This window comes from Mustela lutreola, chromosome 10 (genome assembly GCF_030435805.1).
Source record: "Mustela lutreola isolate mMusLut2 chromosome 10, mMusLut2.pri, whole genome shotgun sequence".
Lineage (NCBI taxonomy): Eukaryota > Metazoa > Chordata > Mammalia > Carnivora > Mustelidae > Mustela > Mustela lutreola.
The window spans coordinates 17,887,974-17,905,510 of NC_081299.1; the positions used below are offsets into that span (position 1 = coordinate 17,887,974).

Genomic DNA, 17,537 nt, shown 5'->3' on the forward strand with positions numbered 1-17,537 from the left:
TGGGTAATTCATAAGGTGCTCACAGCTCTGCTACTACCTTCGGTGTATTTCTGAGCTGCCTCCCCCTGCTTTTTTAAGCCTTGAAAAAATCCAGCCTTAGTGTTTAATTATTTTTCCTGCTGTGAGGGATTACTTTTTTCTGGGTAGTTTAAATCTCTCATGTTATGATGAAGGTTGTATTGGTACAGAAAGATTCTTTAGTATCTTGGTGGCTAACTCATTCCTCTTCTCCAGAACAAATCTCTTTTTCTGAAGATTTCATCAGATCTATTTCTTAACCATTTATCAGTTTTACAACTTTTCTGAACCCAGGTATGGTTGCATGCTTGGAAGCTCTTGTGCTGTTGAGGCCTCCATAGTTGAGTGGTTTTTACGTTGTGGGGTAGCACCTAGAGGTTTACTGAGTCGAATGTTACACATGTCTTCTGTACAGAGCTGCTGCTATGAAACAGCAACTCCCAGTTTCTCTTAACTGGTTTCTCTTGGGAGAAATTATCTGTATGACTAAAAAGTCATTATAGGACTTTTCAAGGCTTTCACCAAACATTTAACTTATAAGCATAGTCACACCTGTTGTACCATTAAGACATGGTCTTGTGTGGTTTTGTTTGTTTTGTTTTGCTTTCCTGTGTATGAAAAAATTTTTTTTTTCTTATTTTTAGTGACAAAACATAAAGGTACTGAGAAAAGAGAGTCCCCTTCACCAGCACCTAAGCCTAGAAAAGTAGAGTTATCTGAATCGGGTAAGTTTTCATGTGTTTTTTTTTAACTTAATTAGATTTTTTGCACATTGCATCATCCCCTCTGGTGAAAGTCAGAAGGATATCACTTAGTGGTTAGTAGCTACGGCTTTAAAGTGAGACCAGCCTGGTTTGAATACCCACCTTTAGTGATTAACTGCTTTTTGTTTAGTTACTTAATTTATCTGACCCTCACTTCTTTCATCTGAAATGCAGGTAACAGTACCATCCTTTAGGTTTATGATGATTATCTGAAATATGTTAAAGTTCATAGAGCTTAGCTTGACCTATAGTAAATAAACTTTGATTACATTTGGTGAACATAGTCTAAAATCAGCGTTTAAATTGGCATTCTGAAGTTTTTTTGTAAGAAAAAAAAATTATCTATACAGTTGTATTGCTTGATCCAATGAGATAGAGGTGTAAGAGACCATTTTCCAATTTAAGTACGTTACATTTTCTGTATGCGTAACTAAAGAAACACTTTCTAAATGCATCCATCTTTCAGAAGAAGATAAAGGTGGCAAAATGGCTGCGGCAGATTCTGTGCAGCAGAGACGTCAGTACAGACGACAGAACCAGCAGTCTTCATCTGGTACGGATATGGATTCAACTGTTTTCTATCTGTATATCCTCATGAAAAATACTCCAGATACAAATCTCCATCCTTGTAGTGAGCATACTTATGAGAAATAGGTGTCTATATAGAAATCTGTTCAAGGGGAGGAAGTATTTTGGTTTTAAGTCCTTTCTTAAAACTTAATTTTCTTTTAAATTGTTGTAAATAGTAGATCTTTACAGTACAATAGTAAATATACAGGGGTATGAAATTTAGAAAAGTATATTCTTTTACCATTCCCTAGTCTTACTCCTGAAAGCTTTTCTTCAGAATTTTTCTGTGCCATGTATATAATCTATGGTTTAAAAGGGAAAGAAAAAACAAACCCCAAAAAACTTGTATAAGCTCAGACTTTGTTGCCTCCCTTTTTAACTTACTATATCTAGATATTTTACCCTGTTCTTAGATCTGTTTTTTTTTTTTTTTTTTAAAGATTTTATTTATTTATTTGACAGACATCACAAGTAGGCGGGGGTGGGTGGGAGGGGGTATGGTATGGAGCAGGCTCCTCATCAAGCAGAGAGCTGGATGCAGGGCTCAATCCCAGGGTCCTGGGATCATGACCCTAGCCAAAGGCAGAGATTTCAGCCCACTGAAGCGCTCAGGTGCCCCAGATCATCTAATTTTTTTTAATAGCTAAAACTTTCTACTGTAATAATAAATACACTGTAATTTATTGAGCCAGTCACCTACTTGGACATTAGGTTGTTTCTAGGTTTCCTGTACTTTATTTCTGTAAAATAATAAACAGTATTTATTTTTTAGTTAATAATAATATTACTAGCTTTGGGTATTTGTGACCAAGGCTAAGTGTGCTGCATTTGCTTTTCATTTGCAATATAGAGACCAAAGCACCCCACAGCAAAATCAAGTCCATTAAAAGCTCTTTAAACATGAAGTTAATCATGGGTTTAAAAATGCATATAGGTCTTGGGTGGTTTTGGTACTTGGGACTTTATTTCCTTCTTCTTCTTTTTTTTAAAAAGAGAGAGGTGGAGAGATAGAGAAAGCATGGGGGAGGGGATAGAGAGAATCTCGTCCCAGTGCAGAGCTCAACACAGGGCTGGATCTCAAGACCCTGAGATAATGGCCTGAGCGGAAGTCAAGAGTTGGATGCTTAACCAACTAAGGCACACAGGTGCCCTGGGACTTCATTTTAAATTTAAGTTTTGGTATTTGGAAACAGTTATTAGTTATTTTAAGTGAAGGAGACCAGGTGCAAGCAGTCGAAGTTTTTCATTTTGCATTTCCTACCAGGCCTGTAGGAAAGGCTTGTCACTTTTTTTTTTTTGTATGTGGTAAATGCTAAGGATGTGAGAAGTATTCAGATCCTAGTGGAACTTTCAGTAGTTTTGAAAGTGCTTTGAGTAACAAGCATCAAGTACTTGCTTGAGGTGTTTTTTGAGCTTAGTTTTTTGGAAAATCACTAGATTTTTTTTTTTTTTTAAGATTTTATTTATTTATTTGACAGAGATCACAAATAGACATAGAGGCAGGCAGGGAGAGGGGGAAGCAGGCTCCCTGGTGAGCAGAGAGCCCAATGTGGGGCTCAATCCCAGGACCCTGGGATCATGACCTGAGCCAAAAGCAGAGGCTTAACCCACTAAGCCACCCAGGCACCCCAGAAAATCACTAGCATCTTAAGGGACACTTGTATCCTATTGGGGTGTGCCTTGGGAATGATTTATATAACTAAATTATATAATGATTTATATTTATGTTTGGCTTTTAAGTCATTGACGGTATATCGATGATAACTTTTTTTCAGAACTCATGGCTTGTATACATGCTTGCTTGCATAAGCGAGCTTTACTTGGTAATTTGGACACTCCCATCTGCTTAGAGTCAGAAAATGTGGGCACACGCTTTAAAGCACAGATGTAATGTAATTTTTGTTTATTGTATAATTATAGATTCTGGCTCCTCTTCTTCCTCAGAAGATGAGCGACCCAAGAGGTCCCATGTGAAGAATGGTGAGGTAGGCAGGCGGCGGAGACATTCCCCTTCCCGGAGTGCCTCTCCATCACCTCGAAAGCGCCAGAAGGAGACTTCCCCTCGGTAATGTCTTTTCTTTCAGTAGTCTTCACTGGTGGTCTGTGGTTGTGATGAAACTTCTCTAACTTAAGGGATGGGCTACAGGCTTATTTTAAAAAATTGTTAATTCCTTCATTTCAAGGACTCATAGAAGGAGATGGCCAGATTTGGGGGGCTTGGGGACATTTTCTTTGCTTTATTTGGTGGTTATCACTATTAGTGAGATCTTGGTAAGTTATGTACCACCATGTCCTGTGTCTGCATGACTAGATAAGTGAAACCATAGCATTAACTTCTGAACCATCTTTGAACATTTTTTTAAAAAAAATACATCGCCATTAGTGATACTTAACTCCATTGAAGTAAATAATTTGGTGAATGGAATTTCTTGACCTTTGTTTTTCTCCACTGCTCTCAGGATGCAAATGGGAAAGCGATGGCAATCGCCAGTGACTAAAAGGTTGGTTAGCCACTACTTTGTACATGAGGCCAAGTTTAGTGACATGATTTGCTATTTAGGTAACCTGTTCACATCCCTATGTATACAGTGGGGATGGCTGTGGAGAAGTTCCCCAGTTGTTTTAATTGATTTTATTTCTTTGCACTTAAGATTAACGATAGCACTTGTACACGGTGTTCATTTTACAGTACCATTTGAGCTTAGATTTTTGTAGTTATAGTACCTGGATATTTTCCAAGAGATAGGATCATAATAGCTCCTAAGACTTGGTGGGGAGGGCCTTTGTGGTGGTGTTCAGAAAAGCAAGAAAAATTTGGTAAAGACTTTAAAAAGATTAAAGATGAACATGAGTCTCTGGCCCTGTTCATTGTTCTCTACAGTAGGAAGGTGGGTTGCATATCTTCATTGAACCTTTTGATTAAGGTGTCTGACTGTAAAACTGTAACACTTGAGAGCTTAATCATAAGTAGAAATCTCAAATTCAAGCCTATCTCATAAGTGAGAAAACAGGCTCAGAAGTAGTGAAATGAGTTTCTTAGGGTATAAAGTAACAAAGTCTGATCTTAGACCTGTGTTGTTGACATTATGCCATTATACTGTCTTCATTAGTCTTCTGCTTTTGGGGGGTCTTTGCAGCTAACTGTCTGAGTATCTTTCTTGAAACTATCACATTGTCCTCTTTATAGCTCACTTTTTGAAGCTGTGTTGGTCGTCTCACTAATAAGAGTTCTCTTGAAAAGATTCTTTGGACTAGTCAGCAGTGTGATGGAGCAAAATTGTGTATTTGTTTTGTGGAGTATTTGACAATAAAAAATAAAAACCTTTAAAAAATAAATTTAGATTCCAAGGGATTCTGTTTCCAATATAATTATCCCTGACTTCTGTAAAATTGCTGGTACAGCAGCTAAAAAGTTGTTTTACAAAATCAGGTTAGTGGTAAGATTCCTTCCCCCTCCCGTAATCTCCCCTTATAAAACTACCTTTTCATTGGAAAGTGATTTATGAACACTGAAATCAATACTGATGTTCACTACCCTGCGTTAGGGTGTTCATATTCTTTAAAAAGGCCTCTAGTTTTATTGATGTTAGAAATTGCTGTCAGGTGTCTAGGATTTGATGGAGAAAGAATTATTTGGAACTGTGCTTCAGTATTTATTATGTTTTTAAATGGGGACATAACAGCCTGATTTGGATTACTTCACATATAAACTTTAAACTTTGAACAAAGATACTTTTCATACTTTGAAACATTTGTCTTTGGGTATCGAACACTTCTCAACTTAAAGGGATATTGATCAAAAGGGGAAGTTATCTCAAAAAACTTAAAAAGGTAGTTGTCACACCTGCAGCTTCTTGTCTTCATTCCCAGCAGGGCTAGTGAAGTGGTGGTTCAGAGGTTGCTGCAGCAAGCTGGCTCCTTCTGATAGAACTTGCTTTTCTCCATATTCGAGGGCTGCGTCACATACTGATGCGTACTGAAACTGGCTCTCACAGAATTTGAGAGGGAACTTCACTACTGAACGTTTTCTACACAGTTGAAAGCTTTAGCTTGGCATGTTTCAGAGTAATAGAAACAGATGAAGCAGATAAGCAGAAGAAAAACATTAAGCATTCAACATTTTGAATAATACAGTGAACAAACTTAGAAATATGTTGAACCTGGGCTTTATGTCACTTTTTTTTTTTTAAGCACATACGGAAAAATTGAAGTAGATTGATCTGAAAGAAATTGGGTTTTTGTTGTTGTTGTTGTTTTTTAACCCTTGAAATGTGTGCCTTCTCAGCTTAGGTAGAAATTCTGTAGCTTTTTAGATCATGGAGCCATGTGGTGTCAAGACTCCCATTTTAAGTAATTATTAGATTTTTTCTAGCAGTTCCTTAAATTACTGCAAGTCTGGTTATGGGTTGCTTAATGTTTTGGTATTTTCTCACATAGAAACAGGACATTGAAGGTCATCACTAGAAGGGACCTTCTGGCTATTCTCAGTCTTCCCTTGTTACTAATGAAGATGAGGCACAAAATAAATACCTCAGGTTACCAGTTTGAGTCCAGTTTTTGTAGTGGGAATTTCTGATGAGATTTTATAAACTGAAATTGGGAGAATGCTTTTAAAAAGAAGCCACTAATCCACAATAATAGCCTCTTACATGATTGTATTTACTGATAACATGGGGAGTTCTGCATTGTATCACTTCATCTTCTTAGTTTGCACCTATAAACTTTCTTCTTAAATCAGAACGCAAATGTCTTTTCCTATTTAAAATCTTGAATCAATACTGTGGTTATCCGGTCTTCCTGGGTCCTGTAATTCTCAGATTAACCCTGCTAGTAAAATGGCTTCTCCTTTACTGTATTTTCTTAGTTAGTAATTCTGTCTACACTTCGTCCAAAGCTTATCTGTCTTCATAGATTGCCTCTTACAGTTTATTTTTAAATCTGTTCCAAGTGAAGTCTTAGTCCTCACAAGGCATAAGCAAATTGGAATTGAAAAGTAATGAATATAAAGTAATTATTAAATTTAATAATGAATTTCAGGACTTGTTCTGTTAGTAACAGAGCTCTCCTTAGTTTTCAAGAGGGAATCAAGCCTAGTAAACTTGAGAAAATACTTCCAGGTTCATAGGAAGCCTCAATCAAGCTGATCAAGAAATTAAAAACTATATTGTATGTGATGATTTTGTATTTGCGAATTTAACCAAAATGTGGCAGACTGGCTGGGTGTATATTTTAATATATGTCTTGGGAGACTGCTGTGAGTTAATCCAGTTGATACAATTGGATTTTTCATGTGTTTGTGTTGGTTAAGTGTGTAACAAAGCTTAGAGTTAGGGTTTTATATAATTATCTGTGTTTCTACCATATTGTTCCCAGTAAAAGCTTTAGTGCTCAAGTTCTAATCCTTTGTTTTAGGGATAGTGTTGTAGTTAGTAGTAAGCAACTTTTGAATAGTGGAAATAAAACATTTTTAAGAATTGAGAACTTGGAAGAGTGACACCCAGATTTGGGGCCTTAAGCCACTGGTGACTATTAAAATTTTACATTTCTGAATTGGAACATGAAAGTTTTTCTGGATTTTAAAACAGTTGTTCCTAATAAGGAATCAAAATCACCTGGAGAGCCTTTTCAGCATACATCAGCTAGATCATCATCTGGAGCGGGTGGACAAACTCACATAAGCTCCCTAGGTAGTTGTGATGTGCATTCCAATTAAAAAACAATGTCACAGGGCAGTGTTTTCAAACTTTTTTTGCCCTGTGTCATGTTGGGAATTTCTGTATCATGACCTAGACTCTGCATATTTATATACTGAAACAAACATTTTAGAAAACAAAATTTACCATTCCCACAAGTTAAAATGCTCAGATTCTCTAAAATGTTGGTTCTCAGCCAGAGTCTTGACTAATGGTCTTGACCAGGTGTTTTGAAAAACATCGCATTGAGAAGTAGAGTAGTTGGTTGCACTTTGGGTTAATGAAGGTGGAAACTGTGTCATCTGGATCACTTGCTAACGAGAACTCCAAATCACCTGTAATTTTTTTTTTCCTTTTCCTTTTGGTGATTTAGTGGTAGACGGAGGAGGAGTCCCTCCCCACCACCCACCAGAAGGCGACGTTCTCCTTCTCCTGCCCCTCCTCCTCGTAGGCGCAGATCTCCCACACCGCCGCCACGACGAAGGTATTTTATTAGTTATGTTAGTTGGAGCTAATTGAAGCAACTTTCTTTATATCAAAATATATTACCGGCACGGCATTGCTCAGCCATTTACAGAACATCACATATTATGTGATTCCGTTAATATGAAAAGTCCAAAACACCCAGATCTATAGAGATAAAAATAGATCTGTGGTGTCTGGGAGTGGGGGTATTATAATGGTTACAGACTGAATATACCTAAAACCATTGAAATGTACCTTTTAAAATTTATGGTATGTGACTCACACGTCAGTAAGGATGTAAATTAAAAGGGGAAGTCACTCTGTTTAGTGATCATAAAGGGAAAAATAACTAACTTTACAGTGGAGAATTCCAGCAGATCCTTAACTAGGGAATCGGTTAACAGGCAGTGGTACATATTGGCATTATATAATTCCCGAATACCTTTTTTGGTATCCATATCAGTCATACAGAATCTCCAGGATTTATTAGGAAATACCAGGTAAACCTAAATTGACAGTTATTCTACAAGGTAACTAATGAGTACTTTTAAAAAATGGCAGCCCAGGTGGGAGCTCAGTCAGTTGGACATCTGTCTTCAGCTCAGGTCATGATTCCATGCTCCTGGGATTGAGCCCCACATTGGGCTCCTGGTCTGCTTCTCCCTCTCCCGTCCTCCCGACTGTGTTTATGCACCGTTTCTCTCTGAAATAAACCTTTTTTTTTTTTTTTTTTTAAGTTTTTTTATTCATTTATTTCACAAGCAGGCAGATCAGCAGGCAGAAAGAGAGGGGGGAAGCAGGCTCCCTGCTGAGCAGAGAGCCCAATGCTGGGCTCGATCCCAGGACCCTGAGATCATGACCTGAGCCGAAGGCAGAGGCTTAACCCACTGAGCCACCCAGGTGCCCCTCTGTGAAATAAGTCAGATAGATAGATTGATTGATTTAAAAAGTAGCAGTCGTGAAAGACAAAGGAATAGTCACACATTGGCAGGAACTAAGGACACATGATAATTATGATGTAGAATTCTCATTTTTGGAACCTGAACAAAAAAGAGACATTAGTGGGAAACCAGGATTGTATTTAGTTAATACTAAGTGCTATGGCTAATTTCAGAGCTTTGATCATTTTTGTTATGGCTCTTGAAGCTGTTAAGTGGCAAATCTATTTTTGTAGCTCTACTATAAATCAAAAGTGATTTTTAAAATAAAAGGTAAGGAGGAAAAGGTTTGTAAGGACGTTGCTCAAATATATAACTGAGCAGTATTGAGCCTGTATATGCCGAGTAAAGTGCTATAGGTGTTTGGTGTACTTAATCTAGTGCTTGAGATGATCTTGCTCAGTAGGTGGTATTCCCATTTTTCAGATGAGGAAATGGAGGTGCACACTACCATGTGTCCAAAGCTTATTATAAAGCTGACCCTATGCAAGAAAACATTCTGAGCTTAAGGTCTGAATATTTCAGAAGCAAATAAGAGGGTTGAAATGGAATGTCATATTCGGGTCGAATTTCTAAGAGGCACGTTAAGATTATATGGGACTTAAGCATTAAGTGGAAGGCCAGGTTGGACTTCCACCGGGATGCATTCTACCTAGTAGGTAGACTTCCACTGAAAAGTGGTTTCTTTGAGACACAGAACCCAAGTTTCCTTGGGAGGGTGGGGTGGGTGTAGAGGTATCTTTTAAAACATGTGCAAGTGAACTCTTCCCAAGTCCAAATGTCAGTTCAAGAGAGCACCATGTAGGAGAGCTTTTTTTTTTTTTAAGGTTTCATTTATTTGAGAGAGCAAGCATGAGTGGGAGTGGTTTGGGGGCAAGAAGCAGACTCCCCACTGAGCAAGGAGCACCACGTGGGGCATGATCCCAGGACCCTGAGATCATGACTTGAAGCAGAGGCAGAATGCTTAACTGACTGAGCCACGCAGGTGCCCCCAGGAGAGCTCTTAAAGCACAGACTTCCTAAGTTGCCCATAGTAGAATCCTAGCTCTTACATAATGATGGGTGTTTATGCAGGTTTCTCTTCTCAAAAAAATACCCCATTAAATTGGCTTCATATGGATTGTGTCCAATGACTTGACAAACTTGAATTCATTCTGGAAACTTCAGATTTTCTCCATTAAGCAGAGTGTCCTGTTTTTTAGTCATCTAGGATAAATAAATCCACGAAGTGATTTCTTTTTCTTAAATGAGGATAATGGCAAAGCATTTCCAGTTAAAAATGTACTGTGTTTTCCTGGTGCCTAACTACAGTTTGGCCTTAACTTCTGGTCATTTTTCTGTGCAGTCTGTTGCCTTACTCTTTGGACCTTTCAGCTTAATGGTGTCTGTTTCCTAGGACTCCTTCTCCACCACCCCGCCGGCGTTCACCTTCTCCAAGAAGATACTCTCCTCCAATACAGAGGAGATACTCTCCTTCCCCGCCTCCAAAGAGAAGAACAGCTTCTCCCCCTCCCCCTCCTAAACGAAGGGCATCACCATCTCCACCACCAAAGCGTCGGGTCTCCCATTCTCCACCTCCCAAACAAAGAAGCTCCCCAGTCACCAAGAGACGTTCGCCTTCATTATCATCAAAGCATAGGAAAGGGTCTTCCCCGAGCCGGTCTGCGCGTGAGCCCCGGTCACCACAACCAAACAAAAGGCATTCGCCCTCACCACGGCCTCGAGCTCCTCAAACCTCCTCAAGCCCTCCACCTGTTCGAAGAGGAGCGTCGTCATCACCCCAAAGAAGGCAGTCCCCTTCTCCAAGTACTAGGCCCATTAGGAGAGTCTCCAGGACTCCGGAACCCAAAAAGACAAAAAAGTAAAAATATTTTATGCTTTCTTGGCTAGGAACACTAACTTGCATAGTTCTTTATGTTGGGAAGCTATTTTCCCCCTTAACTGAGAAGTTACAGAAAAGAATAAGCTGGGAATACAGGCTTTTAAGGCAGTGTGAAGGTACTATTCACAGATACATTTTCTGTTTTCAGAATAGTTCCTTGTGACACAGACATAATGCGATAGGACTTTATACCTGGTTCTTAGGGGTATCAAGTTTATTGGGGGATGTGCTTCCAAAATTGAACTCTGAAGTAATGCATAGAGCATTTCTTGCATGTCTGTGGAAGACAGTAAAAATAGTCAAATACAAGGAACTGGCATCATTAATTTCATAGAGGAAGAAGCATTAACAGAATGAATAGAGGATTATGGAACTTAAACTTCTCCAGATTTGGTTGATACAAATTTGATGTGTGTGTGTTTGTAGCATCAACTAAGTGGTAAAATATTTAAGGTGAACTGTTCTATAATGGTGGTTGGTTATTTTCTCTTAGGAAAGATCTTTGCTCTTTGATACTAAATGTTTTGTTCTTCTGTTTCTAGGGCTGCCTCACCAAGCCCTCAGTCTGTAAGGAGGGTCTCATCCTCCCGATCTGTCTCAGGATCTCCTGAGCCAGCAGCTAAAAAGCCCCCAGCACCTCAGTCTCCTGTCCAGTCCCAGTCCCCCTCAACCAACTGGTCACCAGCGGTACCGGTCAAAAAGGCTAAAAGCCCAACACCAAGCCCATCTCCAGCGAGGGTAGGTGTTTGCCCTGTTTTGGACACACTTTATAATTTTATGTGGTCACTTGGAAGCAAAGACAACCTTTTTGCTTCTTTGTGGCTCAGAGCAGCAGCATTTTCTGTAGTTCAGTTGGCCTTCAGTGAAGCATGAAATTAAGGGGGTGGTGGTTGCGCCACCTTCATATCCTAGCCACCCGCTAATTGACATTATGTCTGATATTTTGAAATTCTGTAATCGTGGTGGTTAAAATTGGCCTATATAGAAAATCTAGAATAACAGAAAAGAAAAAGTTAACTCGTGATTTTTTTTATCAGGGGGAAAAATAGCTTAGTATTTTCTGCCATTTGCTATAGTGTTTGACACATTTGGGGATTTTTTAATATCTTAAAATAAAACTTTCAAAATTAGATCGTGTATTAGTACAATTCCATTTTTATAAAGGAAACAAACACAACAAAGCAGGCACCAGATGTTAACTGGTTATATGTTAGAAGAGGAAAGGATGAATAATCTTAATTTTTCTTTATGTATAGTTCCCTTTTTCCCCCACAGCAGAAATACATTATTTCTGTGGTAAATGAACCTTGCAATCTGAAATACTAGCTGAAGTGGAAAGCTTGGTATTGTCCTGTGTAGTCTTATCTCTGGCAAGCTGCATAAGTAAGAATAACCCTTGTTTTTTGTTTTTTGTTTTTTAACTTTGTAAGTTTGAATGGCATTGGAATATTAAAGTATTGGAGTTTAAACTGCATTTTCCCCTCTTTGGGTCATTAATCTGATCTTGAACAAGTTTATTTTATAAAATCAGTGGTTAGAGGTCCATCTCATCAGTAGGTTTGCCTGAATTATTTTACAAACAGAGCAAAAAGATGGAGGAATTTTAAGTGACTGTTTAGAAATGGGAAATTTGAGGATTACTGATGGGATTCACTTGTCACAGAACTTGCCCTTTGCATAGTTTTGCTATGAACAGTGGGAACCTTGAACAGCCTGGAGCAGGGCCATGTAGATGTGGAGGTTTTTTGGGGAATACAGCACAGCACTGTAAATGTGTTTTCTCCTCCTTACACTTAGTGACATTTTCTCTTTTTTAGCTCGCTTTATTGTAGGAATATGTGTAACATCCAGTATCTGTGTTCTTTGACTATTTATGTTACCCATAAGGCTTCTGGTCTACATAGGCTGTTAGTTAATTTGGGGGAGAGTCAGAAGTTCTCTGCAGATTTTCAACTGCATGGGGAGTTCGTGCCTCTAAGCCCCATGTTGTTCAAGAGTCAGCTGTATACATTAAGGAGCAGACTCCATTCTAGAGCTAGAAGAAGTCCTATAGTGGCTGGAGATGGGGCATTCACACGAGCATGTGTTGAGAATAATAGCTGTACTTACTGAAAGCCTGCATCCCGTTAACGCTAGTATTGTGGGCGGTTTACAGATAGACCCATTTAATTCTCACCACAACTTTATCGGAGATTGCTGTACCCATTTTATTTAGGTTTACAGAAGGGACTCAAAAGAAGTCTTGTCTGGGTTCACATGGTGAAATGGGTTCAAAAGAAGTCTTGTCGGGGTTCACATGGTGAAATGGGTTCAGGAGCCAGAATTCACCTCAGACTTTTCTTGGTTTTGCACGTGCTGTTTTCCTTACGTTCGGAGGTGGCTCCGGATCCTGGCCACTTGACTGGCAGCTTGTGGTTGGGAAATGTGGCTTCATGTGCACTTAGCTGGGGAAAATCGTAAAGAATCCATTCCTTCAAGGTCCATTCTCATTTCAGATCTGTGAAGAGCATCTTTGCTTAAAGTGTGGTTTTCACCTCAGCGTGCATTCTTGGCAGGGATTGCCTTTGGGCCTTTTCTCCCCCTGAAGCCTTAGGGAAATCCTGAAATTTGTCCATTTAGTTATTTCTTGAGGAAGTAAAACGTGTAGTTGTACAATATTTTAATCTGATTAGTTTTATTGTGATTTTTCTGGATTTCTAGAACTCAGACCCAGAAGGAGGTGGAAAGAAGAAGAAGAAAAAGAAGGACAAGAAACACAAGAAGGATAAGAAGCACAAGAAACACAAAAAACACAAGAAGGAAAAGGCCGTGGCGGCAGCCGCAGCAGCAGCAGCAGCTATCACCCCTGCGGCCCCCACTGCCCCCACGACCACATCAGCACAGGAGGAACCGGAGGCAGAGCCTGAGCCTAAGAAGGTATATGTGCCTTGTACTTCTTACAGTTCACTAAGTCCTTTGATGTTGAGGAGGAGCTAAAGATTTTTTTTACAATAATGGCTGCTCGGTTGTTAGCTCTCTGCTGATCTATTGTCATTCTTGATGATCTGCCAAGAACGGGAATTTGCCAAGACTAAGAAGAAGAATACGAATGGCTGCCAAAAGCTTAATTTAGCTTTTTAAAAATAATTTGTTTGGGATACAATTAACGTGCCATTCACCTATTGAAAGTAATGTGATTCAGGGGTGCCTGGCTGGCTCGGTAGAGCACACAGCTCTTGATCTCAGGGTTGTGAGTTCGAGTCCCACATTGGGTGTAGAGATTACTTAAATTTAAAAAAAAGAGAGAGAAAGAAAGTATGTGATTGAGGGGGTTTTAGTGTATTCATAGAGTTATGCAGCCACCGTCATGATGTGGTCCTGCCCTGCGTCCTACACCTCTTTGCCAGTGTCTCAGGACTCACCAGTGTGACCCCTCTGGTTTTAGGAGACCGAAAGTGAGCCTGAAGACAACCTCGACGACTTAGAAAAGCACCTGCGTGAAAAGGCGCTGAGATCGATGCGGAAGGCTCAAGTGTCCCCACAGTCTTAGGCGGGAATATGTGTCACGATGTACATTTTATTTGGTTTGTACGCAATTCAATTTCAAAATTGCTAAAATGTGTTTGAGCTTTAGACTATAACATTTGTTGTAATAATTGCTAGGTTGAAGTTCACCATGTAAAAAAAAAAGGGCATGGATTTACATTGCAAAAGGTGTCCACAGTGTATTAGTGACATTCTTTCATTGACCGCTGACATAAATTCATTTATAGTGAAATATTTTAAGCCAAAAAAAAATCCCCTTTTTAAAAAAGGGGGTTTCAATATTGTTGGCATTCTTATGGTTTCTTTTTAAAGGCCTTGGCTATTCCCAGAGGTTTTCCTTTCTTTTCATTTTTTTTCTTTATTTTTTTCTCATTTGAGTCTTAGCACCCATTTAAGTTATGATGCTTCCAACCTTGTATGGTTTGCAAGCTTGCCCAGAAATAAGACCACTGTTGAACTACCACAAAAGTATAAATGAATATTTTAATGCCACAATCTTTCCTGTTGCCTGTGGAGTCTCTGCTGAAACGAATCAGGATTTGAACTCTAGGATGAGACAGAAAATGAAAGCATGTTGTTTGCCAGGACACTGTGGGTTTATATTGATGTGTAACAAGTTGATTTGGAACACTGGAATTTCATTCTATTCTGTTGTGTTGTTTTTTTTTTTTTTTTTTTTTTTTTTTTTTTGTAAAGGCAATTAACTAGTCCCAGGAAGGATCCTTCAGTTATATAAAAGTTTGTTTTATGAAATGTCATGGCTCCATTCATAATTTTGTCTTGTTCTTCCAATTGGTATATACAACTTTCAGAGCTCTCATGTTTGGAAGGCTGGAAGGGCCCAGACTTTGAAATAGTGTCTTGTTTTCACTGTTTTTGTTTTATTTTTTGTTTTTTGTTTTTTTTTTTTTTTAAAAAACTAAAGCTATATAAAGCTTGTGGATTAAACAGAATAAATTTCTAAATTTAAAAACGTTGGCCACTCACTTTATTCAACCGTCTCAGTACTGCAGGAACCCACCTTTTTTTTTTTTTTTTTTTTTTTAAACCTTACGGTTAAGCCTGTGTTTTTATCCCCATGGCACTTTTGGCACAGTGAGGGTTGGACAAGGGAAATAAAAGGTGGTGAAATTACTCTACCATCTTTATTTTAATAATGTATGTGACAAGTGCTATGAAGGGAGAGTGTATGGTACATTTGGAGCATACATGATAGGGCAAAGTTAACCAGGCACTTCGAGTAGAGCAGTATCTGTTTACAGCCTGAGAGGCAGAAGGAGCCTGGCACATTCCAGGAAGTGAAGGAAGGAAGGCTAATGACCGGAGCGACCTCCCTCTTCGGTTGTGTGTGTTTAATGATAAGTCATTTTTGCCCTCAAGATTTAGCAGAGCAAAGTGACTTGAGCAAACTTGGGGTTGGTTTGTAGAAGGTAAAACAGCAACACAAGATAGAAATTAAGTGTAGGAGCCCCCAGGTGGCTCAGCCAGTTAAGCGGCTGCCTTCGGCTCAGATCATAGTCCTAATTAATGTCCCAGGATCGAGTCCCACACTGGGCTGCTTGCTCAGCGGGGAGCCTGCTTCTCCCTCTGCTTGCTGCTACCCCTGCTTGTGCGCTTTCTGCCTCTGTGATTAAAAAAAAAAAAAATGGTGAAAAGGAAATCTTAGACATCATGAATCTAAGCCGAGGAGGGTGACACATGGGCAGTTAATGTGATAATTTTTGGCAGTTCAAACCACAAGAAACGTCTACACATTTTAAGACTCAATGGGATGGTTTTTACCTGACGGATATGGACATAAAGGACATACAGGTGTCCTTTTTTTACGGGTGGGTTTTTAGAGTGATTTGAAAGGAGGCGACACTTAAATGAAGCTGTTGCCGTAAGTGAACTAAGGTGGTGTGTGGTGGATAAGTGCATCTAACCTGCGTGCCGCAATGAAAGGCTTCAGGATCTTTGGCGTGAATTCCTTATGATTTTTTTAATTCTTTGATTTAGGGAAAAGCACAGAATATTTCTAAAATGGTTATTGATGACTTATCCCTTCTAATGCGAGCACACCAGTGAAAATTGCTGGGGTCCCTGTACCTATCTAACCTGCCATTCGTTCATTCACTCCCATTGGTTCACTCACCCCATTCCTTCAATATGCTTTTTTTTTTTTTTTAAGATTTTATTTACTTATTTGACAGAGATGACAAGTAGGCAGAGAGGGGCAGCGGGGAGAAGCAGGCTCCCCGCTGAGCAGAGAGCCCGATGGGGTACTGGATCCCAGGACCCTGAGATCATGACCTGAGCTGAAGGCAGCAGCTCAACCCACTGAACCATCCAGGTGCCCTCAATATGCTTTTGTTCCTCCACTTGAACTGCTGTTAAGGGTAGCAGTAGCCCCTATTTTGCCAGTCTGAATGATCAGTTCTTTTTTTTTTTTTTTTTTTTTTTAAGATTTTATTTATTTATTTGACAGAGAGAGAGGTCACAAGCAGGCAGAGAGGCAGGCAGAGAGAGAGAGAAGGGGAAGCAGGATCCCCACCTAGCAGAGAGCCCGACCCGGGCCTCCATCACCCAGGACTCAGACCATGACACGAGCCGAAAGCAGAGGCTCAACCCACTGAGCCACCCTGGCGCCCTGAATGATCACTTCTTGATCCTTCACTGGTCTGTGGGTGGATTGGGCTCAGTTGTTCACTCTTCTGTTGAAACACTTTCTTCACTTGAGTTCTAGGAGACAACACTGGAACCTTCCAGATGCAACACTGGTTTTCTTCCTATTTCACCAGCTGGTCCTTATGTATCTCCTGGCTCCTTTCAAACGCAAAGTCTTTGTCCTTGGTGGCTTTCTCCACGTTAATCCCTACTTCCTTGACTTAAATGGTATCATTGTGTTGATTGGTGAAGTTTGCAGTCTAAACTTAACTTGACCTAGACCCTATCTACCTGCTTACCTGATAACTCAGTTTGGATGTCTGAAAGAGATACAAATTGAACATGTCCAAAGTAGAATTTTTAAATGCCATCCTCTGAGCTTATCGCCACCTTATTTCAATCCCTGTCCTCATCATTTACTCCAAACCGAGTCAATACTGTCGGCAGTATCATCTGCTCTCCTGCACTTGGGCACACAAAGGCCATTCATTGCCAATGGCCTGAGCCACGTCGTGGTAGTGCTCAAAGCCCTCCAGTAGCTTTCTGCCTCCATAAAATCCAGATTTTATTCTGTGACCTGCAAGACCTGACAGCACAGGGTTCAGTCTGCTTTGGCAACGTCACCACCACCCTCCAGTCTGCTCACACCATACCTGCTACCTTGCTTTGACCCATCAAAGTTGATTCCCTTTCAAGGACCTTGGTTCCCACTGTTCCCTCATCCTGGAGGACACTGCCTCCTGATCTTGTGGCTTATTTCCTTCCTTGATTTTCTCAGGCAGTCTTTTTGAACTCCCTCTTGTTTTCACGTACAGCAATTATCAGTATGTGGAATGGTACATTTTTGGTCCCTAGGATCTTGGTCTTATTCTGTGACTCTGTTGCCAGTGCCTGATACATGGTAGAAGCACAGATACTTGGTGAATGGGTGAATGAATTTAATTGACTTGTTGCTATACTTGCCAAATACCACTAGATAGGGTTTGAAGTAAAGAAAACCAAAAGAAGGGCACCTGGGTGGCTCATTCAGTTGAGT

General features: G+C 39.8%; 1 protein-coding gene across 17 annotated transcripts in view; it reads left to right on the top strand.

The window, feature by feature from the left end:
* SRRM1 (serine and arginine repetitive matrix 1) overlaps window positions 1–14,763 on the top strand; it is a 30,534-nt gene extending 15,771 nt beyond the window's left edge. For 6 of the 17 annotated variants that reach the window (XM_059135518.1, XM_059135520.1, XM_059135528.1 and 3 more), the window contains 9 exons: window positions 663–743; window positions 1,249–1,335; window positions 3,273–3,417; window positions 3,812–3,853; window positions 7,419–7,529; window positions 9,845–10,309; window positions 10,873–11,068; window positions 13,031–13,246; window positions 13,755–14,763. In XM_059135518.1, coding sequence (XP_058991501.1) covers window positions 663–743; window positions 1,249–1,335; window positions 3,273–3,417; window positions 3,812–3,853; window positions 7,419–7,529; window positions 9,845–10,309; window positions 10,873–11,068; window positions 13,031–13,246; window positions 13,755–13,859 — 1,448 coding nt within the window. In that variant the 3' untranslated portion in view covers window positions 13,860–14,763. The remainder of the gene's footprint in view (window positions 1–662; window positions 744–1,248; window positions 1,336–3,272; window positions 3,418–3,811; window positions 3,854–7,418; window positions 7,530–9,844; window positions 10,310–10,872; window positions 11,069–13,030; window positions 13,247–13,754) is intronic. The other 11 variants (XM_059135523.1, XM_059135525.1, XM_059135532.1 and 8 more) reach the window with 5 other exon arrangements.
* The last annotated feature ends 2,774 nt before the right edge of the window (window positions 14,764–17,537 follow it).